Source organism: Neophocaena asiaeorientalis, unplaced genomic scaffold (assembly GCF_003031525.2).
Source record: "Neophocaena asiaeorientalis asiaeorientalis breed wild unplaced genomic scaffold, Neophocaena_asiaeorientalis_V1.1 scaffold476, whole genome shotgun sequence".
In the NCBI taxonomy this organism is placed as follows: Eukaryota; Metazoa; Chordata; class Mammalia; order Artiodactyla; family Phocoenidae; genus Neophocaena; species Neophocaena asiaeorientalis.
In genome coordinates, this window is record NW_020172178.1 from 6,458,074 (window position 1) to 6,482,339 (window position 24,266).

Sequence of the window (24,266 nt, forward strand, 5' to 3'; positions counted from 1 at the left end):
GGGGAATGAATAGCTGCCTTTCCAGAGGTCTGGGTAGGAGAACCCAGACAAGAGTATTCTGAAGGTGACTCCTCCTTATGCCCCAGACCAGGGGCTAACAGTGCTTATCTCTGGGCTGATAGGATTAGGGGGATTCTGGTTTTCGTGCATAGTTTTGATTTTTCCCCAAGGAATGATCACCTAGTGCTTCTGAGATAAGGAAAGAATGAAACACTTGATTTTGGAAGAAAAAGAGTCCTTCTTTGGTTCTCACGAGTAACCAAATCAAACTTTTATCGGCTTACAGAAAAGAAAAAGAGCACAGCCGTCCCATGAGCTGCTCTTTTTATTTTTTGCCGCACCGTGTGGCATGTGGGATCTTAGTTGCCCGACCAGGGACTGAACCTGTGCCACCTGCAGTGGGAGCACGGAGACCAGGTCCCGGCTGCGCTGCTCCAGATGGCTTTGCAGGAAGTCTCTGAGCACTCACGACGTGCTGTCCCGAGGGCAGGGCGCCGACGAGGCTCCCGTGCTGGGCTCAGCTTTGTGAGGATGGCTTCCCGCAGGGCCCCCTCGGCTGCAGAGGGAGACAGCGCAGCGCGTGGCAGATCTCATCAAATGCCTACTTCACAGTTCTGAGAGGCGTTCTTAAATTTGAGCATGGCCAAAGCTTCAAGTCCTATGCCTCCCTAATCCAAGAGCCTACAGCATTATTATACTGAAGTAAATATGTCACAGGGCAGTGAGAACTGTAAAATGCTAAGATAAAAAATTTTGATTTAAGAGCAACAAAATTGATAAAGCTTGAGCTAAAAAAACAAAACAAAAGACTCAAATTACCAAAATCAACAGTACTAAACATTTCATAGGAGTAAAAAGGATTATAAGGAATAATACTAGGAACTGCTGTATGCCAGCAAGTTAGACAACCTTGATGTAATAGACAAATTTACCAAAACTGACTCAAGAAGAAATAGAAAATCTGAACAGATCTATAGCAAGCAAAGAAATTGAACTAGGAATTAAAAAAAAGTCACACAAAGAAAAGCCTCAGGCCAGATGGCTTCACTAGTGAATTCTCTCAAATTTTCAAAAGAGAATTAACAACAATCCTTCACAAACTTCCAGAAAAATGGAAGAGGGAATACGCCTCAACTCATGCTATGAAGCCAGTATTATTCTGATACCCAAAGCAAAGACATCAAAAGAAAACTACAGACCAATATCCCTTATGAATACAGATGAAAAAATCTTCAGCAACTCACAAACCAAATCCAGCAACATATAAAAAGGATTACACACCATAATCAACTGGAATTTGTTCCAGGAATGCAAACTTGGTTCAACATACAAAAATCCATCAATGTGATACACGGTATTAACAGAAAACATGACAAAAGCCACATGGTCATCTCAACAGAGGAAGAAAAAGGATTTGATAAAACCCAACATTCTTTCATGATAAAAATACTCAACAAACTCAGAATAGAAGGGAACTTCCTTAAAATGAAGGGCATTTATGGAAAACCCACAGCTACTCAATGGTGAAAGACTGAAAGATTTCCCCCTAAGATCAGGAATCAGACAAGGATGCTCACTTTCACAAGGGCTGTACTAGAATTTCTAGCCAGAGCAATTAGGCAAGAAAAAGAAATCCAAATCGGAAAGGAAGAAGTAAGATTATCCTTACTCGCGGGTGAAATAATTCTATATAACAAAAATGCTCCAGAATCCACAAAAAAAGAAAAAAAAAAAGAGAATGTTAAAAAGAAAACCACAGGCCCAAAACGGTATCATGTTAAAGCCCATGATACTAAACCTAGACTTAATATCTGATTTAACTGCACTTTCCACCTTCCCCAGAAATGTAATCTTAATCAACCAGTCTGGAATTTTCTGCTCAGCACCTATGAGGTAAACTGTCTCCTGCCCTACACCTTCGATCCCTCGAGAATCACTCTGCCTGGTAAAGCGCTTGCCATTCCCTTCCACAAAAAGATGTCCTGGCCTAAAAATAATCCTTTTTTTCCTTTTGCTAATTCCTCCCTTGCCCCACCCTTCTCCTTGTAAAAAGCTTCCATTTTGTAAAACCCCTTGGAGCGCCTTTCTAGTTGCTAGATGGGATGCTGCCTGATTTATGAATCACTGAATAAAGATAATTAGATCTTCAAATTTATGTGGCTGAATTTTGTTTTTTTTAGTAAGAACTAATAAATGAACTCAGCGAAGTTGCAGCACGTAAGATCAACGAACAAAAACCAGTTGTGGCATTTCTATACAGTAGTGCAATATTGTGATGGATTATAAGAAATATATATCTGGTCTTCGTTCTATCCTGTTTCAAGCACAGAGCTCCTTTAACCATTGTGGGAATTTCCTAAGTGAAAAGAATGATAAAGATAGGAGTGTTATTCATATAGTAAGCTCCTTTCAACCACACCAAAATTTATGTTACTTAAGTGACTTTTGGAAAGCCCGTAGATAACCCAAGGAGGCGGGCTGGTTCCCAGGGGAGCTAACTCTGATTAGAGGATTGGAACTTTCAATCCCCTCTGTCTTCGCTCCACTTTCTGGGGAGGGCGGAGGGGCTGGATATTGAGTTTAATTACCAGTGGCCAGTGATTTAAATAATCATGTCTATGTAGTGAAGGCTCTATAAAAACCCAAAGGACAGCTTCAGAGAGCTTCCGGGTTGGTGAACACATGGAGAAGTGGGAAGAGGGGTGCCCAGGGAGACCATGGAAGTGCTGTGCTCCCACACACCTTGCCTTGTACACCTCTTCCATCTGGCTGTTCTTGAATTACACCCTTTTATAATAAACTGGTAATCTAGTAAGTAAAATGTTTTCCTGACTTATGTGAGATGCTCTGGCAAATTCACTCCATGAAGCAGTCATGGGACCCTCTGATTTATGGCACAGGTAACAGTCCAGACTCGTGATTCCTGTCTGAAGTAGGGAGGTGGGGGGCAGTCTTGTGGGACTGAGCCCTTAACCTGTGGGATCAGATGCTATCTCCAGGTAGACAGTGTCAGAATTGGGTTAAATCGTAAGACACCAGCTTGTGCTGCAGAACCTCCTGATGTGTGGAAACCCCACATATCCGGTATCAGAAGTGAAGCAGAGCTGCAGTGAGCACTGAGCTAGAGGAAACACACAGGAGTGTGCTTTCCCTTCAGAAACAGCCATGAACAATCCAAAAAAGAAATGAAGAAAACGCTATTTTCAACAGCATCAAAACAAACAAAACCTTAGGAATAAATCTAACAAAAGAAGTGCAAGGCTTGGGGCTTCCCTGGTGGCACAGTGGTTAAGAATCTGCCTGCCAATGTCGGGGACACGGGTTTGAGCCCTGGTCTGGGAAGATCCCACATGCCACGGAGCAACTAAGCCCGTGTGCCACAACTACTGAGGCTGCGCTCTAGAGCCCACGTGCCACAACTACTGAAGCCCACGCACCTAGAGCCCATGCTCCACAACAAGAGAAGCCACTGCAGTGAGAAGCCCGCGCACCGTAACGAAGAGCCACCCGCTCACCGCGACTAGAGAAAGCCTGAGCGCAGCAACAAAGACCCAATGCAGCCAAAAGTAAATAAATAAATAAATAAATAAATTTATTTTAAAAAAAAAGGAAGTGCAAGACTTGTACACTGAAAACTATAAAACACTGCTGGAAGAAACTAAAGACCTGGTGAATGGAAAGACGTCTATGTGCATGGATAGGAAGACTTGATATTTTAAGATGGCAACACTCCCCAAATTGATCTATAGATTCAGTGCAAAATCTCTACCAAAATCCTAGCTGCCTTTTTTTACAGAAATTAGCAAGTTGATCCTAAAATTCACTTGGAAATGCAAGGGACCTAGAACAGCCAAAATAATCTTGAGAAGAACAACGTTGGAGGACTCACACTTTCCAGTGTCAAAACTTACTACAAAGCTACAGTAATCAAGACTATGTAGTATATTTAATAAACCCTTAAATATATGGTCAATTGACTTTCAACAAGAGTGTCAAGAAAATTCAACAACAGTCTTCAAAAATTGGCGCTGGGACAACTGGATATTCACATGCAAAAGAATGAAGTTGAATCCTCCCTCACATATATACAAAAATTAACACAAAGTGGATCAGAGACCTAAATGTAAGGGCTAAAAGAATAAAACTCTTAGAAGAAAAAACAGGTGTAAATATTCATGACCTTGAATTAGGCAATGGTTTCTTAGATATGACACCAAGCAACGAAAAACAAACAAAAGAAAACTGGATTTCATCAAAATTAAAAACTTGTGCTGGGACTTCCCTGGTGGCACAGTGGTTAAGAATCCACCTGCCAATGCAGGAGCCGCGGGTTCGAGCCCTGGTCTGGGAAGATCCCACATGCCACGGAGCAATTAAGCCCGTGCGCCACAACTACTGAGCCTGTGCTCTACAGCCTGTGAGCCACAGCTACTGAAGCCCTTGCGCCTAGAGTTCGTGCTCCCCAACAAGACAAGCCACCACAATGAGAAGCCCGCGCACTGCAACAGAGTAGCCCCTGCTCTCAGCAACTAGAGAAAACCCGCGTGCAACGGCAAAGACCCAATGCAGCCAAAAATTAAATAAATGGATAAATAAATAAATGTTTAAAAAAAAAACCAAAAAACTTGTGCTTCTAAGGACACTGTAAATTAAGAGCTAATATTTGGAAATCAAGTATTTGATAAGAAACTAGTATCCAGAATATATAAAGAACTATTATAACTCAATAATGAAAAGATAAATGACCCAATTAAAAAGTTGGCAAAGGATCAGAAGAGACAGTTCTCTAAAGAATACATAAAAACAGCCAATAAGCATATGAAAAGGTGCTCAACATCATTAGTCATTATGGAAATACAAATCAAAATCACAGTGAAGTATCACCTCACACTTACTAGTATGGTTATGGAAAAACACAAAATGGAAAATAATAAATGTTGGCGAGGATGTGGAGAAATTGGGACCTTTGTTTGCACTTTGCTGGTGGGAATGCAAAATGATGCAGTCACCGTGGAAAACAGTTTGGAAGTTCCTCAGAAAGTTAAATGGTTAACTTATGACCCAGCAGTTCCACTCCCACGTACGCACTCAAGAGAACTTAAAATATATGTCCACATAAAAGCCTGTATACAGGACTTCCCTGGTGGCGCAGTGGTTAAGAATCCGCCTGCCAATGCAGGGGACACGGGTTCGAGCCCTGGTCTGGGAAGATCCCACATGCCGTGGAGCAACTAAGCCCGTGCACCACAACTACTGAGCCCACGCGCCACAACTACTGAAGCCCGAGCGCCTAGAGCCTGTGCTCCGCAACAAGAGAAGCCACTGCAGTGAGAAGTCCGCCCACCGCAACGAAGAGAAGCCCCCGCTCGCCACAACTAGAGAAAGCCCACAGACAGCAAGGAAGACCCAACACAGCCAAAAATAAATAAATAAAATAAATAAATTTATTAAAAAAAAAAAAAAGCCTGCATACAAGTGTTCAGAGCAGCATTATTGATAACCCAAAAGTGAAAATACCCCAAATGTCCATCAACTGTTGAATGGGGGGGGGGGTATGTCCATTCAATAAAATATTTTTCAGGTGTGAAAAGGAATGAAGTACTGACATATGATACATCATGGAGGAACTTTGAAAACATGATGCTAAGTGAATGAAGCCAGACACAAAAGGCCACATGTGGTATGATTCTATTTATATGAAATGTTCGGAACAGGCAAACCCGCGGACACAGGAGGTAGGTTAGTGGTTGTCAGTGGTGCTGGTGGGGAGGGAGGAATGGGGAGCGACTGCTGATGGGTAGAGGGTTATTTTTTGGGGTGAGGAAAATGTTCTGACAGTGGTGATGGTTGCACAACCTTGTGAATACACCAAAAAACCACTGAATTATGTACTTTCAGAAGGTGAATTTTATGTCACGTGAATTAAATCTCAATTAAGGAAAAAGCTTTGATTGCATTCTGCCCAGAAAGAGGGCTGAGCAGGGCTTGGAGTTCTCTGCCTGTAGAATTTAAAGTGCTCGGCAGACTGCCGAGTTCTGTCCTGCACGTGCTCTCCGTAACCCTGATGCGCGGGCAGAACAGAACAACCCTACCTCGGACTATAAACTCCACGAACACGGCCTTGAACCCAACCCGAGGCGATGTGTGGGGTGGGAGAGGCAAGACCTCACTCAGAAGCCGCCTGTTCTCTGATGTTATCTGCATGGAATTTATGATCTCAGGCAGGGATATTCTGTGCATGTTCACTCTATTAGTTTCTCTCTGTTTTTTTAACTTTTTTTTAACTTTTAATTTTGTATTGGTGTATAGCTGATTAACGATGCTGTGATAGTTTCAGGTACACAGCAAAGCAACTCCGCCACACTATTCGTTTCTCTCTGGCTATTATTTATGAGTAGGCCAGTACAACAGGAGGAAGAGGTATGTAATTTCAGGAAGCCTGCTTATCTCATGGGAAATGCTGAACTTGGACACGTTCACCTCTTTTGTTTTGTGACATTTTATAGTTTATAGCACGTAACCTGGCATGAATCTCATCTGCTGTGTACTTGACCTTCACCTTGTGAGGTGGGCAGTTCACAGATGAATAAACTAAGGGCCAGAGGTGAAGGGACGGGCACCATCCCACGGCCAGTCACTGCCAGCACAGGAGGTGGAACCGGCCTTCTGCCAACTGGCAACCACTCGCCGCAAGGGCCTGGAGGTCTGAGGGAACAGCACCCTGATAGTTTTCTTCATTAAAAGAAGAGGAAGTGTGGGAGGCCCTGCAGTGAGAAGACCCTGACCTGTGTGAGAAGAAGATTCCCCTGCGCAGGAAGCGGTGCGGCCTCTGACCCGTGGCTCTCTCTATTCGGTTTATCAGCTCCTTGTCAATTTTACTGCTTCCGAACCGAACTGGAAAAAAAAAGAAGAGATGCCGATCTTAGGTGGTGGGAGGTTTGGTGATATTGCTGAAACGAGAGGGAAAGCCTTGCGATCCACGCACGGTCTCAACAGACCCAGGCCTCTTTAGGCCTGAGGCTCTGGTCCCTTCCACCAGCCCAGAGTGGAGGTCACAGCCAGCAGAACAGAAAATAAATTACAGAACAAAATGCTCTTTTGTCTGGGATGGGATTCTGACAGGAAACAGATCCAGAATGCAGTTTACCTAGCAACTCCAGGCAACCACACACACACACACCCACACCCCCGCTGCTTACTGCTTATTAAGCTATAATTTATATTCACTCACAACCATAAATTTAAATAGTCTTTAACCGAATTAACGGCTGTCTTCAAGAGAATTTTCCCTCATTGATAGTCTATACATAAATCATGGAAAATGGCTTAGACTTAGGTAAGAACATTTTAGTTCTGTTTCTTTTTTGACAGCCATCAATGATCTCAGAGTAAGGATTTTCCTGAGCAGGAAGCCCTCCAGTGAAGGGTTTGGCAGTGAGGACCTGCCACCTGTGAGGAGTCATCTTTCTTAAGCTGACTTCCAGCTGTTTAGCTCCGCACTCAGTATCACACTGGAGGAGAAACCTGAAGTAATCTATGACTGACTTGTACCCACTAAGTTAGAGACAACTTAAGTGACTGTAAAGATGCCCAGTTCCATGGACCTTCCCCAAGTTCTGAATTGCTCAAAAAAAGGAAAAAGCTTCTACTCAGCTATCTACTATAAATCATTATTTTGAGATTTATTTTATATTGTTGTGTTAATTAAAAATAATCCTCTGGGAATATAATGCACCACAAAAGATTTTAGGATCTGTTTTCCCCTTGGCATTGAAGCTTGACTGGATGTACGATTAATTCAAATTAGAAAACATCAGTGGAATCAACTCAATGGAATCACTCCTAAAAGCTGGGGCTTTTCCCACAACGTACCGATGAGCTTGTCATAGTCAATGCCTTTTGCACTGCTTGTCTGTACTGTCCATGGGTCCACAAAATCCTCGCCTGCTTCTGTGGCATCCAGGCCACTGTCACTCCCAGGTGCCGGGTCCCTTGGAGGGTAGTCAGCCTTGTAATCCTCCCCCGTGGCAGCTTTGTAGCTCATTTTCAAGGATAACAACATCTCCACTGCGGAATCAATTTCATTCTGCACAAAGGAGCAAGGGTCAAGGCTGAGTGTATTAACAACGACTAACACTTGCCGAATGTTACTGCTGTGTGGCAGGCGTTGTGCTAACTGCTTTCACACACATTACCTCCTTTAGCCTTACAATGACCCTACGAGGAAGGTGTCATTGTCACCGTCCTTTTCCAGTTGAAGAACGTGAGACTCAGAGAGGTGAAGGAGCTTGCCCATGGACACACAGCAAGTCATGGGCCTGAACTTATTTTATGATTAAAAAAAATCTATTTATTTTATTTATTTATTTGTGGCTGCGTTGGGTCTTCGTTGCTGCGCGCGGGCTCTCTCTAGTTGTGGAGCATGGGCTTCTCATTGCGGTGGCTTCTCTTGTTGGGGAGCACAGGCTCTAGGCGCGCGAGCCTCAGTAGTTGTGGCTCATGGGCTCTAGAGCGCAGGCTCAGTAGTTGTGGTGCATGGGCTTAGTTGCTCTGCAGCCTGTAGGATCTTCCCGGACCAGGGCTCGAACCCGTGTTCCCTGCATTGGCAGGCGGATTCTTAACCACTGCACCACCAGGGAAGCCCCTTTGTTTTTTTAATCTGTTGGTCTAGTGCTACGGATTACTACCACAAACACTATAGGATACGTGTAGCGACACAATTTACACCGTTGTTTATGACAGAATTAATGTGCTAAATGTTACTTAAACACCACCAATGCCAGAGAACATATGGGACAAGCTCCACTAATCAATTACACTGAGCTCTGCACTGGAACTTGTTTTTACAATCCACACAGGTTGAGATGAATATTTATGGAAACTTAAACAACGATGCCACCAAGGACAGCAACAGCAACTCAAGTAGACATTGTGAAAACAGATAAAGGCAAGGAAAAAATACAGACTTTCAGGTCATAAATTAAGGAGGGATTCACTGGGAAACAGTTATACTACAGCATTTTGGAGTCTTATCAAGCTGTCCAAAGTGTTTGCACATTTAGTGTTTTAAAATAAGCATAAGAAAAACAAATGTAAAATATATCCTTGGGTAAGCTGGAAACCTATTAAAGACCTCCTCTCTTCCAGGAGCCCACACTAGCCACCCCTGGAAGCCTGGCATTTAAAAAAGCAAACCTAATTAAGCAGATTAGTCATGCTTTGCCCTAAAGCTCTACCCTCACAACTGGCCTTGCTGGATTAGATCACAAAGAATATACACAGTCCAATTTGCTTGCCAAGGGAAATACAAACACTTCCATTTAGAGTTTATACATAATGTGCTATAAACTGGGCTTCCCAGTGGAGAAACATCGCAGCACCAAACTCCATTCAGAGAGAGCTCCTCTGTCAGGTACGGCACCTGGGCCACAGAGGACTGTTACTGTAGGGTGATTTCGCAAGCACAGATTTGTGTTTCAAACTCCGAAACCATCTGGAATTCATCGTTTAAACGAGTCAGAGTTGTGGCATCAATAGCCCCATGGATAGACCTCATGCAAGAGACAGGATGTTGGCCTACCTTAGACAGGCAAGCATGTTTTCCTCACCTCATTACGGTAGTACCTAGGCTGTACTTGCAGCAGAATAAAGGCTTAGCAAGCATGATCTATCAAGTTATCTATGGGAGAATTACCTTGCTTTGAAGTGCCCTGAAGTCAGTACCCTTTAATCACCAGCTGTGTGACATTCATACTCTATGTGGCCTAACTCAGCTTCCAACCAGGTGGCTCTTTGAAAGTCAAACATCTAACCAGGGTCCCAGTTCAAGGACCACCTGTTAACTGGAATGGGACCGAAACAGACAAGCAGGCTTGTCTTGTCCGTTTTCTTGTTCTCAATCTAACATGGACCAGGACATTGAAACAGATTTTAAAAGCTGATGTTCTGAAAAAAGCCAGACATGAAAGACTCTATATACACTACCTGATTAAATAAAGTTCCAACACAGAAGGAACTATCCACGGTGGGGGAGGCAGGGTGGAGGCCTCTCTTGGGAGGGTAGAGGCAGGGCCTGAAGCGGCCCGAGGGTGGCTTCTGTGCCGTTTCTCCAACTGGATGCTGGTTACACAGGTTTGGTCATTTTGTGAAAATTCAGTGAGCTGCCTGTTTGTGATCTCCATATTTTTCTGAACGAATGATGTATTTCAATTTAAAAAGTTTACTTAAGCTAAAAGAAGAAGAAAAAAGGCTCTGTTCTCTACCTTAACCCCTACGATCCAGTGTCATTTCTTGAATCCCGCACTGTCTCCTGTTACAGCCCCCAGATTCTGACCTACCCGCCAGGAGAAGCTTTGTGGGCTACTGTTTCTGAAAGCAGTGGGTGTTATTCTCTTGGTACACGAAGGAGAAAGAACGCCGAGGGCCATGGCCTGGACAGACGGCAGAGAGAGGGGAGGGAGAGCCTGCGGTACCCTCACCGGGCCAGAGATTCCCGAGTGGCTCAGCTATTTCACTTAAAGTGAATTTCCAAAACATCAGGTGCTTCTAGTATGATACATTTCAGGGTCAGATACAAACTTACTCCATTTAACTCTGGTTTCATCATGTAACCTCTGATCTCTCTTGTTGTGTCAGCTGACTATGCATTAGTCAAAGACCACCCTCGAAAGAGTTATTCTAAACTGTGTTAACAATGTTCACTGCAGCACTATGTACAATAGCCAGGCCACAGAAGCAACCTAAGTGCCCATTGACACATGAATGGATAAAGATGTGGTGCATACATACAAGGGAATATTACTCAGACATAAAAAGGAACGAAATTGAGTTATTTGTAATGAGGTGGATGGACCTAGAGTCTGTCATACAGAGTGAAGTAAGTCAGAAAGAGAAAAACAAATACCGTATGCTAAAGCACATGTATGGAATCTAAAGAAATGGTACTGTGAACCTAGTGGCAGGGCAGGAATAAAGATGTAGATGTAGAGAATGGACTTGAGGACTCGGGGAGGGGGAAGGGTAAGCTGGGACGAAGTGAAAGAGAGGCATGGACATATATACACTACCAAATGTAAAACAGATAGCTAGTGGGAAGCAGCTGCTTAGCACAGGGAGATCAGCTCAGTGCTTTGTGACCACCTAGACGGGTGGGATAGGGAGGGTGGGAGTGAGATGCAAGAGGGAGGAGATATGGGGATATATGTATATGTAGAACTGATTCACTTTGTTATACAGCAGAAACTAACACACAATTGTAAAGCAGTTATACTCCAATCAAGATGTTAAAAAAAAAAACCATGTTAAGTATTGTTTGCTAAAATGCTGAACATAACTGGAGTCACTAAGAGTTACTAACTAAAAGCATTTATTAACATTATTCGAATTTAACGTTAAATGACAAAAATATCACTGTCAGGTTCCTAAAATGGGTTTATAGAGTAAATGATCAACATTTCGGTCCTTTATTTATTTTAGGTTTTCAGATTTTTTTTTTTTTTTTAAAACAACTTAGCCTCATCTATTGAGTCCTGCCTGGTGTTGTAAACCCCCTTCTGTGAATAATCAACTCCTTTTTTTGGATATCACTGTTTCTTTCTTTTAAAATGTAATGGATTATTTAGGGTCCAAATAGTCAAAGTAAACTACTGGAGTGACTGTGATATGGTTGATACCATCTGGTGAGAACCTAGGAAGAGATTTTTGAAAAGACGACAACAGGGATTGGAAGTGACAGACGAGGAAGTCATGGACATGAAGAAGCTGGGTGACCGAGAGTGAAAGGAAGTGCTTAGGTGATGGTTACAGATGCAGACTGAATGGGTTACACTTCTAAAACCTACTGCAGCAACAGCAAAGAGATCTTAAAAAAAAAAAGGCATAACCCACGAGGACAAAGGGAACACGAAGAGGATGACAGCAACAAGATTCAGAAGCTGGAAACAGGAGGGATGAGTGGTACCTGACCGAACACGGGAGAAGAACAAATGCTAAGACAACACGGGGAACCTGGGCAGCGACTGGACTTACATTGCTGTGGAATCCCTGAGAGGTCTGGGCATTGGCGGCCCTAGATACTCAAAGAAGTGAGGGTGAAAGCGGGCTATAAAACTAGGAGCACTTTGAAAGTCTAAGAAGCAGTTATTGAGATCTCCCCGCTACCCGGTACATCCCCCCTCCCCCATCCAGAGGTTTAGTGTCTCATCAAGGAGAGTAAGAAGTGTCCAGACTGGAGGTGCTTTGCCCAGCGGGGGCGGGGGCAGCGCACGGAGAACGGGGGCTTCAGCGAGCGATCACACAGCCCAGCTCCTCTGCCCCACTCAGCTCACAATGCCGGCGGCCGGACCCGTACCCTCTGGACAGCAGATTGGAGGAGTCCTCTCTGGGGACTCTACAAGCCTCAAAGAAGAGCTCTAAAGACCCTGACACTGAAGCCTTCCCAAGGCAAGAGAGCAGTGTGGCTGCCGTCCAGGGAAGGGAAAGCCACAGGACAAGCCCCTCCCAGCTCTGAGCGCTTCCGCTGAAGCGCCACTACACGGCTGAGCGTCACCAAACACCAGACGATGGCATCTAATACAAAAGGCAGAAGGAACAAAAAGCTAACTTGGAAGAAACCGAGTTTATAAAGGGGGTAGAGAACACTGGAAGAACTATCACCAAGATCTCAGAGACAGAAGGACAGTGTACCCATGAAATAAGAGCAAAGAGCTATGAGGAAAGGCATGTTCAGAGATCAAACGAGCTCTTGGAAGTCAAAAATGACAGAATAAGTGAAAAAAAAACAATAGGAGGGTTAGAAGTTGACGAAACATACCTAAAAGAACAAAAAGAAAAATAAATGAGGAAAATAGGTCAAAAAATAAGAAATTCAGAGGACCAGTCTTTGAATTAAAAAAATACACAAAGAAACAGAAAACAAAACAAAAAACCCAGGATAAATCAAAGAAATAATATAATTTCTGAGAATTAAAGGTCATGAATTTCTAGTTTGAAAGGAACAAACTAAAAGATCCTGCATGCTGCAACTAGATCCCACGTGCTGCGACTAAGACCTGGCGGGTGCAGCCAAATTAAAAAAAAAAAAGAAAAAGAAAAGCAAAGCAGAAGAGTTCCCAACTGGCCTAGTGTTTAGGATTCTGGGCTTTCACTGCCGTGGCCTGGGTTCAGTTCCTGGTTGGGGAACTGAGATCCTGCAGGCTGCAAGGTGCGGCCAAAAAACCCCAAAATGAAACAAAGAAAAGCCAAGCAAAAAGCAATTAAGACAACTATCAACTCTGGAGAAAACAAAGGTTGGGCAGGAAAGGAGAAGCACTTATGCTCTACCCAGTGGGTCAGCAGCGTTTACATGGAGACTGGGGGGATGGGAAGGGCTTATGAAAGTGCTAATTCCTTGTCGTCCACAGTGAAAGCCCCAAAGCCGAACATCTATCAGGAGCAATATACTGTGTGGTTTTGAGAGACGGAGGGGTTACACAGCCAAAGAATCAGCTACAAGAATTGAAAATCGTTGTTTCTGGGAGCAGGAAATGGAGAGAGGCGGGGTGGACGGCTGCTGTGTTTCCCAGCGGCTTCCCTTTAGACTACACGCGATGCTGATAAAGGAGAAAATACATTTAAATTGAGAGCCAAAACACCTCAGGTGGTGAGGGAACGGAATCCTGGTAACATGACCCTACAGACGTGGCGTGCGTGCGTGCGTGTGTGCGTGTGTGTGTGTGTGTGTGTGTAGGACCCAGCTAAATGACATACCTTCGCCGCGTTTCTGGCTTTGAGGGCCCTCACGAGCTCCCCTTGAGCAGCAATGTTCTTGAACAGCTCCAGTGGAGACCCACAGCCCTGCTCACCGTTGGGCACATCTGCCATTTTCCAGGACCTGCGTTCACAGCCGGCTAGGGTGTTGGCAGATTTGCTCAGTGGTCCAGACAAGACTGTGGGGGGAGGAGAAGGAGAGATTAACAAACCATCGCAGCTGTTTTTCCTTTACCGTAGCTAGTTCTTCTTTCCAAAAAGGTGGGAGATGAGTTATAATAAAGGGCATAGATAATATAACATTAATAAAAATATAAGCAGAAATTTGGAGCCATGAAACAGGGGAAAAGAGGAAGAACAAATGCTAATGATGAGGTCGAAAGGAATCGCTGTGATTTACAGACTTAGGGAGGGCAAAGAAAGACCCCTCCTAACCAAGGGCAAGCGTGCATCGGCTGAGGTGCCCCTGTACCTCAGCCAGTGCCCAGACTCAGGAAGGACTCGTGTCTGCTCAGGCAGTAAACACCAAAGTGCTTTAGTAACCCTAAGTTCACCACAGCTAGAAACATTTGGCAAATGGCTATTTACTCTTTATCTTAATTGCTTTCGGGATGAATTCCCAGGCCTTTGCAGTCATAACCAACATACTGCTGAACAAATGGCTTCCTTTGCTGGCCAGCTGTTCCGTTCTCAGACGAAGGGAAGTCTGGGTGGAGGCAGGGCCTTATCCCTTTTGGGTTCCAAATGAGCTAAGAATCATATACGGCCTGTCCACTCCACATGCTGCCTTATTTAACCGCAAACCTCTGAAGAAGGTGTCCCTGCACCTCCTATTGGTCATTATTTACTATTAACCTTAAAAAAGGTGGGGCACACGGCAGGCTACCTGAGGCCGCCTTGGGGCCGAGGCTGGCCACAATCAGCCCCTTTTGGGTTGGTCACTTCCCTTTTCTGAGTGTCAGCTTCCTCAGCTATAAAGCAGCACCATCGGGAACTTTGTCACCTACCTCAAGGGCTGTTATGAGAAGAAATGAGAAAAAACGACACGGTAGCATTTTACAGAATGTAAAGCAAGGCACAAACCCATCACAAGTATTATTTGTTAGGGTTGCAGAGCTTGGCTGACCTCCAGTCCCATCTGTAACTTGCTGTTACACCTTGGATGAGGGTGACAGTGACTGCGGCTGTACCAGAGCAGCTAACCTCCAGCTCTTAAGTGCCTGGTATTTTTCTAAGCACCTTATACATAGTAATTCACTTAAACCTACAGCAATCCTACGGGACAGATTTGTTATCTCTGTTTCGTAGATGAGCAAACCGAGAGGCTATAACACTTGCCCAAGATAACGCAGTTAGTGAGTGGTCGAGATGAGATACAAACTCAGTTTGACCCCAGAACCTATGCTCTCAAACATTATCCTACGGGCTACTTAACTGTCATACGCCTCAGTTTCTCAACCGTAAAATGGGAATAACAATAGCCACACTGACTTGCAGGACTGGTCACGGAGTAGGTGTGATAACGTGGGTGAGTAAATAGTCTAGCACAGCTTCAGCCACAGAGGAGAGGTTTAACGAATGACTATTTTGTGTCTTTAATCATTACAAGTTTTTTTCTAGCAGCTCTATGAACAAAACACAAATTTGAGGGGGTAATTTATTTTTATTCATCCATTTGTTAAATATCTGTTTAAAAAATACGTAAAATTTAAACCAATCTTTATATAAGTCAATGAAACCGTAATAGTGAAACCAGGATGGGACAGCAGCCAGTTTCTTTCCCCTCCTTGCTGAGAATTGCCTCAATTCCTGGAAAGGGAGGCCCGTAAAAAAGAGAAAAAAATGTGGAAGAACCTTCTGACTAGCGCTGGAGAGGAGAAACACTCAGGCCCATATCAAATAACAACCAAAGTGATGAAAATTACTTCTAGCCACAAAGGCTCAAACATCACGCCCAGATGCTTTACACGTGATCCCCAATTCTCCCAACCTTCAAAGCTGGGTGGTACAGTATCTGCTCTGCATTAGCGACCAGAGGCTGACGGCTCGGGGAAGTTAGAACCATCCCCTGAGGCTCCATGCCAGAGTAGCCGAACCGGGACCCGATGCCAAAGCCCCCCTCGAGCATGTGCTCTCTCAAATCCCAGCTGCTCCCCCTGCCCGGGATGTCGCATACCCTCCTCTGCCCGCTGTCTTACTAATTCAAACCTCGGCTCCTCTTTGCGGCCTTTCCGGACCCCTGCACCCACGGGGCCAAGTTGGTTGCTCTGTCCTCGGTGATCCCTGAGCACTCCTTAGTGATGTTATTAGAGCACTCACACTGCATGTAGTTATTTATGAAAATCCATCACACAGAGAATGCAAGTACTGGGTTTTACTCTTTCATGTGCTTCTAGTACCTGGTACAGGGTAGCTTATCAACAGACGTTTACTGAATGAATGAATCTCACAAATCATCTAGTTTAATTTTCCCCTTCCGGTTTATATCCTCTTATGATACCTCTGCAGTATTCCAGTTTAAGGTAGATTTCTCCTACCTGGACTGTAGAAGTCCTCTTAGAACTTCCTGACACTGCACTGAGCCTTCCGAGACTTGGGAAGAGCCAGGTTAATCCCACGTACCCAGTCTGGTTTCCTCACCCATTGCGAACATCTGCCCACTATCCTGGTCACTCTTTTTGGAATTCCCTTCGGTTTACCCTTGTCCTTCCAAAAATGTGGTGTCCTGCACGGAAGGCAACAAGTGGCTTTTGAAGCCTGCGAGTAGGACCAAAATCAAGCACGGATTAAAATTACCCTCAAAAATTCCTAGGGAAAGTGCCAGGTAGAATGACTCGGTGAGCCCCAAACGGCTCACCTACCCCTGCAACGGAGCAGATAACTGCAGAGCATCAGCTAGATGAACTGAGCCTGCACTTAGGGTCCCTGTTGTAGGGAAAAACATGTATCTTTAACTATCAGAATCCCATTTAAGTAAGAAGAGGCACACGGGAATGAAACTTGACTGAGGAAACAGCAGGTGAGGCCTCCCTGCTCTCAGGACCATGAGGCATACACTCACTGTGTGGGAATCACCCACACTGCAATCTCGTGTGTGTGTGCCTGATGCAACTTCCTGGGTGATTACAGAGCTTCGGCAGTGATCAGAGACAAAGAGAATAGAACTACCACTTCCCTCATTTCAGGCATCCGTTCATTAGCCCATTTATGGGCACATATTCTCCTTTTGTCCTCCTATCTAGTCAACATTCTCCTTTATTTCTTTGTTAACTAACTTTCAGAATTTAATTTAGCTTCAGAGGTTTTGAACCCAGAGTTCAGAACCTCTGAAACGACATCAACAGTTTGCCTGCACGTTTGCGGTTCTAAGCAGAGTATCCAGGTTTTACTACTTTCTCAAAGCGGTCCGAGATGCCAAGAGACTAAGGACCGCTGTCTTCAGTGTTTACTGTGTAAACTGCAAATAGGGCTTTGAATTTTTGTCAGGGAAAACTGCTTTATCTATTTCACAAATACTACAATCTAAAACAAAGAAGTGAAGCTACATCTGTGAAGGTATCATCTCCTCTAAAAAAGGACTGGGAGTGAAAAGAGCAAAACTGCAGAGTTCACAGCAGGTCGGCACACAGCGGAGGAGGAAACTACAAGACTCTCCAAAATGAACTCTCCGTCCCTCTTTTTAAGGAACTTGAAACTTGTGCTCATTTTGAAAGGTCCCACTGTTCCCAGGGAGCATAACAGGCACCTGAAGAAACTGGGCACAGTTTTGGGACGAGGAATGGAAAGAGGAATTACAGAACTGTTTAACAGAACGGCAGGACAATCCCTTGGGCCACAATGAAACCATCTCACAGATAAGATCAGAATACACTGATTCTGCAGTTTGGGGGAAGGGTGGCATCGTGCACTACAGACAACTCTGGAGCAGCTGAGAAGAGCGGGGGACCCAGAAGTTCCTGGATGCCTGGACTATTACCAGGAGGTGGGAGACCATCTTCCACATCCTGACCCCTGAGTGTGGATGACAATGGCCTTGGACTGTCAAGTTTCCAGAGGACAAGAAAATGATGTCTTCCCAGCTAGGAGTCCTTTAACGCTTCAAACCTTGGAACAGATTGAGGTCACTTTTTCTTTTTTAAACACTGAGAGGAAAGCTTACTTTCCCCTCCAAATAATAAAATGAACATCATCTTAAAAGGCAAAGAGGACATTAATTTATATGAAGCCAGGCATAAGCTACTTATGAGTATCACAATGAGATGGATGGATATCGTGGATGTGGATATCGACTGTGGATGGATATCGACTATTTAAGGAGGTCTCATCAGTGAAAAATAGGACAGCCAACATCAAAGTGCTGAAAGTCAAGCTACGAATCCAAATAGGCAGCTACTCTTCCGGTATCTCCGTTCCCTACAGGAGCTGTGAGTCACCTGAACTTTGGGACAATGAGATGAAATAAAATGCACAACACCCTGGTCCTAAGAGATACTACTCCTCATGCCCTAAGCCAAGGTTTCCAGTACTTTGGGAAAAGGCTGGTAGAAATACGAATAAACTCTAAGCCTAGCGAAGACGGCAATACATACCCAGGTTGCAGGAGATGCTGCAGAGGTGGCCACTGGTCACGCTGGGCAGTTGAGAAGCTGAGACTGCCCAGTGCAGCTCGAGCTCTTCTTTAATAGTCTTTCCCTTTTTCTTTCAGTTTCCTTTCTAGAAAAGACTCTTCTCTCTTTTTTTCCTGTTTACCCCACCCTTTACTACTTGCATGTAGGAGCTTCTTGTAAATCACCCAATTTCTCAGAAACACTTGAGCCTCTCGACCAACCTCTTTGATGAGACTGTCCAATCAGGGCTGGGCGGAGGGGGGCATGCGGGTGGAGACCAGGGAAACGCTCTTGGGAAGCAAGCCATTAGCTGGTCATTGCATCAGCCACCCCGTATCCCAGGTTGGCCTCCATATAACCTCCCCACCCTCTTCCCGTTCCCTATTCTCAGGATCAGTATGAATAACTGTGTTTGTGTATAGTCTTGGGGCGGGGAGGGAGGGGGTTGGGGGGGAAGGCGGATGGCAAATTCCTCGCCGCTGCTGTTCACGGAGGCGGCGCAGGGCAGTGGAGAGATCATGAGTTCTGGGGTCAGACCCGGATTTCAAACCCAGTTTGGGCGTCTTCTTGTTACAAGACCTTGCGCAAGTCACATTCCCTCTCCGCTTCATCCTGCGTTTCCTCATTTGTGAAATGGGCATAAAGAAGCCTCGTAACTTTATCGTGGAGGGGACTAAGTGCGATACTACCGGCAAAGCCCCTGTCACATGGCAAACACTCGTTAAAAGTGAGGGCCTCTCCCCTCGGCGAACGAGAAGAGGAGGGAGACGATGAAAGGTCGGTGCCGGTGGCAGTGGGCGACAGGCCAGGTCGGCGGCGCTGGGAGGACGGGGGCGATGGGCGCCGTGGCAGCCTCCGCGCACCCCGTGGTGCCAGAACCCAGCGAGCAGCGAGCCGGGCTCTGAGGAGGATACTCCGGGCCTTGGCGTGCAGGCGGCTCCGGGAGGGCCAGGTCATCTGGCGCCGCCCCGGCCTCCCTCCCTCTTTCATCCCCTCACTTACCCGCCCAGCCGGGGCCGTCAGCGCTGCCGGCTCAGCCACGGGTGGCCTCCTGGGCGTCCGTGGAAACGCCTTCCGGCCGGAACAACTTCCGGCCTGGCTGCGCCATCATTGGCTGTTCGCGTCGCGGGGCCGGACGGAGGCCGCCGCTGATTGGCTGGCGGCCCCGGCGCCGGCGGAACGCGACTGGGTTGCGGGGTACAGGCAGGACAGCCTCCGGGAGGACCGAGAGCTTCCGGTGCGTGTGGTGAGCGGAGGGCCGGGGGCGGGAGGGGACTGGGATCTGGCGGTGGGCCGAGCGCTCCACGCCCCTCCGCGCGGACAGTTCACTGCCGCTCGCCTGTCCTGTGTCTCCGGTTACTTCCGAACGCGCAGTGCTCTGGACGATCCTCACCTCTCACTCTTGACAGCCCGGCTAACTCCTTTGCATTCTTCAAAACCCATCTCTGGTCGTATCTTGTTTGTTGCCTTCATCAGTCTGTCGCCTCCGGCGCAGGATCCGTGTTTTGTGCTTAATCTCTGTACATAAGACCTAACATAAGGCTTGGCACAGAGTAGGTAATCAGGAAATATTTGTTGAATGAGAATATCCTATTCCTTTTACTTTCTCTGTGCCCCCCCACCCCCCAGGTTGCATTTCACAAATATTTCTAGATGCTGGCGATCAGTGAACAGAACACAAAAAGTCCTGCCCTGGTGGAGCAGACATGCTGATGACTGCCAATGCCACTCCCCCCTTTTGTAGCCTTATTTCTCCAAAGACGACTTTTTCTTCTGGCTGTTCTTCTTCTTGGTTTAATCGCTCCCTCTTTCCATGAAAAAGTTTCCTTTTCTTCCCCCTTTGCCTTAGAAACATAAAAGGCAGCAAACACTTTCCTCCTAAAGTTTATGTTGTCCGCAGTGGCTCACAATCTTCTCCATTTTTGCCTGTTTTTCTTGAGTCATCCTTGCCTCCTTCTCTCTCACCCCATTTGATCAGTTTTGTTGGTCTGGTCTTCAGTGTTTTTTTTATCACCTCTGCTCCCTCACCTGCAGAGCATCACCTTCTGCCTTAGGCCTGCCTCGGCCTCCCAATGTGAAACTGCATCCCAGGCCCACTATCACGCCTCCTTTTCTTTTCTGTTTTACTTTTCTCCTTAGGATTTCTCACCTCCGGACATGCTCTGTTTCGCTTGGTTCTGGTCTGTCTCTCCCCACTGGCATGTGAGCATGGCGAGCGCAGGGCATCGTCGACTGTCTCATTTGCCCTGGTGTTCCTGGTGCCTCGTGTGGGGCTTGGCTAGTAGCCCATGCTCCGTCAGTGTTTGTTGAATGACTGAATGAAATGTACATGAAGCAGATAGGGAGCCCTATCATCCACCTGCCTGCATTCATTCAGTCCTTGCTGCCTTGCCTTGTAGGAAGTGGGGCTCATGGGCCGCAAGCCCACTACTCTCTGATCTTTTGCTGTAGACTTCATCTTTAGTTCTGGTCATTGGCGTCTCCTGTGATTCGACAACTGGGTGGGTAGGAATCCATCCCAGTGGCTGCAGACAGGAGCCTTTGTTGTGGGAACCTGGTGGGTTCCCCCTGGCAGGACGGAATGCTGTGGTGGGCGGTCCTGTGCATAGGAATTGAGACAGGTGAAGTGTCTGATCAGGATGCAGGACTAGACTAAGTAGTGAGAGAAAAGAAATGCCAAATCCTTCACAGTGCACGCTTCCCTTTGTTTATAATTCGTCCATTATATTATATTAGTTCCATTTGAGATGGGCTGGCTTGTTGTGGAAGTTTTATTTAGATAATGGCTCTGTGTGTGGAAGGTGTTACCTGCCTGGATTGGGCCACAGGTGCGGGTGGGATTTTTGGAGGAGGCAGGCAACAGACGTTTTTTGAATGACGACATACCTTGTTTGGTACCCTTTATGGGAAAGGCATGGAAGGGGTGGGATGGTTGATTCCAGGGGACATGGGGAAGACGTGGGTGATAGGCTGTCTGGAATGGCGTAACCGAGGACCCCCAGGGAGTCTTCAGGCCTCACCTGACCCCACGTGTGGGAAGAGGAGCTCAGGATGGTTTATTAAGGTAGGGGACGCAGGCTTTCCCGGAAGTGGCCTGTTGCCTGAGCTTTCAGGGCTGCTCCACCACGCCCTCTGCTGTCCTGGATGTGTACAGCATCGTTGTTTTCCTCTTGATTACTTGCTTCATGTTAACTGCACAGAATTGAATTCCAGGAGGAAGTACTTCTTTGTAGAAACTAGTTGGCTACAACTGATTCTGTACGATGTTTCAGAATTCCAGGAAGAGTTTTTTAGAAAGGGGAAATCGTTGTGTGAGCCTGTGTTTGGAGTGAAACTGGCAGATTTGGATCACACCCTTGGAATGGGGTGGACCCATGCCTCAGGCACCTCTCCGCCCTGTGTTGCCGGTCTCTGTCTCCGACTGGCTTGTAGTTGAGATGGGATATCTGGGGAAGAGTGTTCTAGGCAGAGAGAATAAAAGGAAGGACTGGAGCATAAAGGGAGGACAAAGGTGAGGGCAGCGTGCTTTTAGCACATGGTGGGTCCTGGTCATCTTTGCATTTCAGTATTTTCAGAACTAACCTCACTCGCGTTGATGAGTGTATGCTCTTCTTGTTTGTTGCTCATAAACAGTGCTGTAGGCTCTCTGTACACCTATCTTTGCAAACACGTGCTAGTATTTGTGTAGGACAGAGTTCCAAAGTGGGTTGTGGCAGTAAAAGCTATGTGTGTTTAAATTTACAATAGATCCTGCTCAAAGCGCCCTTCCCAAAAGCCTCTTTAAAACCATGAGTCTTTCTGTCCAGGCACCCTGTCTCCATTTAGTCAGGTCCTCTTTTATATCTTTCAGTACATTTTTAGTTTTCTTTGTGTAGGTCTTACTATTTTCTTGTTTTTAAATTTTTTTTTTTTTTTTTGGCCGTGCGGCACAGCATGTGGGGGGAATCCCCGACCAGGGATCGAACCCGTGCGTGGAAGCACGGAGTCTTAACCACTGGACCCCCCAGGGAAGTCCCAAGGCCTCATTTTTAATGTGTTTATTCTTACGGGTTTTTCAGTCTTGGATTTGTTCTGTGGCACGTTTGCTTTTGGCACGTGGTAGGAAACATTCTGCCATGCACATCTTCTGACACTTTGTTTGGCCTTAGGTAGTTTGCCCTTGACGGACAAGGAGAAACTGTGTCTTCAATGGCTTCGCTGGTGGCTTATGATGACTCGGACTCAGAGGCTGAGACTGAGCCTGCGGGCAGTTTTAATCCTGCCGGCCAGAAGAAAGACGCTTCAGATGCTGTCAGACCTCCTGGGCGGGATTTTGCCTCGGAAGTCCTGGATGCGAAGGACGGGGGCGCACTGCCCACAAAGCATGGTTCTTGTGAAGACGCAGCCAGCTGTCGTCTCCCTCTGGCTCGGCTCTGGAGCAGTGACTCAGGATCTTGCCCCAACCAGAGGCTGCAGTGGCCCAGGACAGAGCCTGAGGTCACCTTACCCACCAGCCAGCCTGCTCGTCCTTCCCTGTGGACCAGCCATGCTCCAGCTGGCCACGTGCCCCTGGCAGCTGCCCGCTTAAAGCAGGGGAAACTCTCCTGGGGAACCTCTGGCTCCCCTGAGCCATCTTTCTGTGCCCGAACTGGATCTGAAACCCCAGGTAAAAACGGCAGCTCTCTTCAGAGGCAGTGGTGTGAGGACTGTGTTGTACCCTATACCCCGAAAAGACTAAGACAGTTGCAAGCATTAAGCACGGAGACAGGCAAGAGTAAAGGCATGGAGCCCCAGGGTCCCTGTGCAGGGCGTGCCCCAGCCCCTCTCTGTGTGGCGCCCCAAGTGTCCAAGTTTATTCAGCCGTATTTGGACAGTCAGTATAAGGAAACCAAGATTCCCAGGAAGGTACTCTTCCACCTGAGAGGCCACCGGGGCCCAGTCAACAGCGTTCAGTGGTGTCCAGTCTCTTCCAAGAGCTACATGCTCCTCTCAACTTCGATGGATAAAACCTTCAAGGTAAGACTTCAGTGAGATCGCTCTTCTCAGCGGCTCTTAGGAATAAACTGCTGGGCTGTTTTGTTCTTCACAACGGTGAGGTGCGGCCTGGTTACAGGCTGTACGTTTCTTTTTGGGCATTTCTGGAGTTCTCTTTGTTGCCTTTGGGAGAAGGTTTTCAGTGGCCCACCTGGATGGCTGGTGCATCCTGTCCCATCACTGCCCCCCTCCCCCGAGGCGGCCTTGCCCAGGCCACCAGAGAATGCTAGCCCTGCCCCCTCCCGGGGGCGCCAGGGGCGCTCAGACACACTCATGCCCCTGGAGGATGAGGTCGCTGAGTGAGAGGGAGCAGAGGGGCAAGAAAGGCCCAGGCCAGGCCCCAGGACCTTGGGGACATCCACTGCGACCCCCACTGAGTGCTGAACAACAGTTAGCTCTGTACCAGGTGTTGTGCTGGATGCAGGGGGTGTAAAGGTCGCTGAGCTGACCCTGGCTTCCAGGCCGGCACAGTGGGCTAGGGGCCACGGACTAGCGGAGAGGCGCTCACAAGCCTGCGTTGGGGCCGTGAGGATGGGGCCCCAGGGGGTTCCATGGGGGCTGAGGGCACCCGGGGGAGGGCAGCAGCTCAGCTGGAGAGGGCTTGGTGAAGGCTTCCAGGAGGGAAGTTTCACTTGGTGAAGGGGGTGGGCTTGGCTCTAAGCATGGGCGGCTATGAGGCCCATGATGGGGTGAGGGGCCCGAGGCTGGGGAAGAGGGCAGGGTCAGAGCGGGGAGGGCTCTGGATGCCCCGCCGGGGACTTCCGGTTTACGCAGAAACTCTTTTTTGGTTGTTATTTAATTTTATTTTAAAAGCTCCTGAGGTAAGGCAGACTTGTAGTAAGCAGTGCCCATGTGGACAGGTAGGTAGTGTGACAGGTGTGTCACACCTGCCTGGAACCT

At 46.8% G+C, this 24,266-nt stretch overlaps 2 protein-coding genes across 6 annotated transcripts in view; one reads left to right on the forward strand and one right to left on the reverse strand.

The window, feature by feature from the left end:
* The window catches only part of WARS1 (tryptophanyl-tRNA synthetase 1), a 33,888-nt gene extending 14,463 nt beyond the window's left edge, over nt 1-19,425 (reverse strand). Inside the window, exons 1-4 of one of the 3 annotated variants that reach the window (XR_003005154.1) lie at nt 18,336-18,546; nt 13,747-13,925; nt 7,873-8,086; nt 6,786-6,894 (exon numbers count right to left, since the gene is read on the reverse strand). Coding sequence is in view for 2 of the 3 variants with exons in the window: in XM_024759621.1 (XP_024615389.1) it covers nt 6,786-6,894; nt 7,873-8,086; nt 13,747-13,860 (437 nt within the window). In the remaining variant the exon portion in view is untranslated. Of the gene's footprint in view, nt 1-6,785; nt 6,895-7,872; nt 8,087-13,746; nt 13,926-18,335; nt 18,547-19,355 lie in introns of those variants that run through there. The other 2 variants (XM_024759621.1, XM_024759615.1) reach the window with 2 other exon arrangements.
* WDR25 (WD repeat domain 25) overlaps nt 18,815-24,266 on the forward strand; it is a 139,631-nt gene continuing 134,179 nt past the window's right edge. The window contains exons 1-2 of one of the 3 annotated variants that reach the window (XM_024759586.1): nt 18,815-19,130; nt 22,502-23,348. In XM_024759586.1, coding sequence (XP_024615354.1) covers nt 22,542-23,348 — 807 coding nt within the window. In that variant the 5' untranslated portion in view covers nt 18,815-19,130; nt 22,502-22,541. Of the gene's footprint in view, nt 19,131-19,508; nt 19,591-22,501; nt 23,349-24,266 lie in introns of those variants that run through there. The other 2 variants (XM_024759594.1, XM_024759604.1) reach the window with 2 other exon arrangements.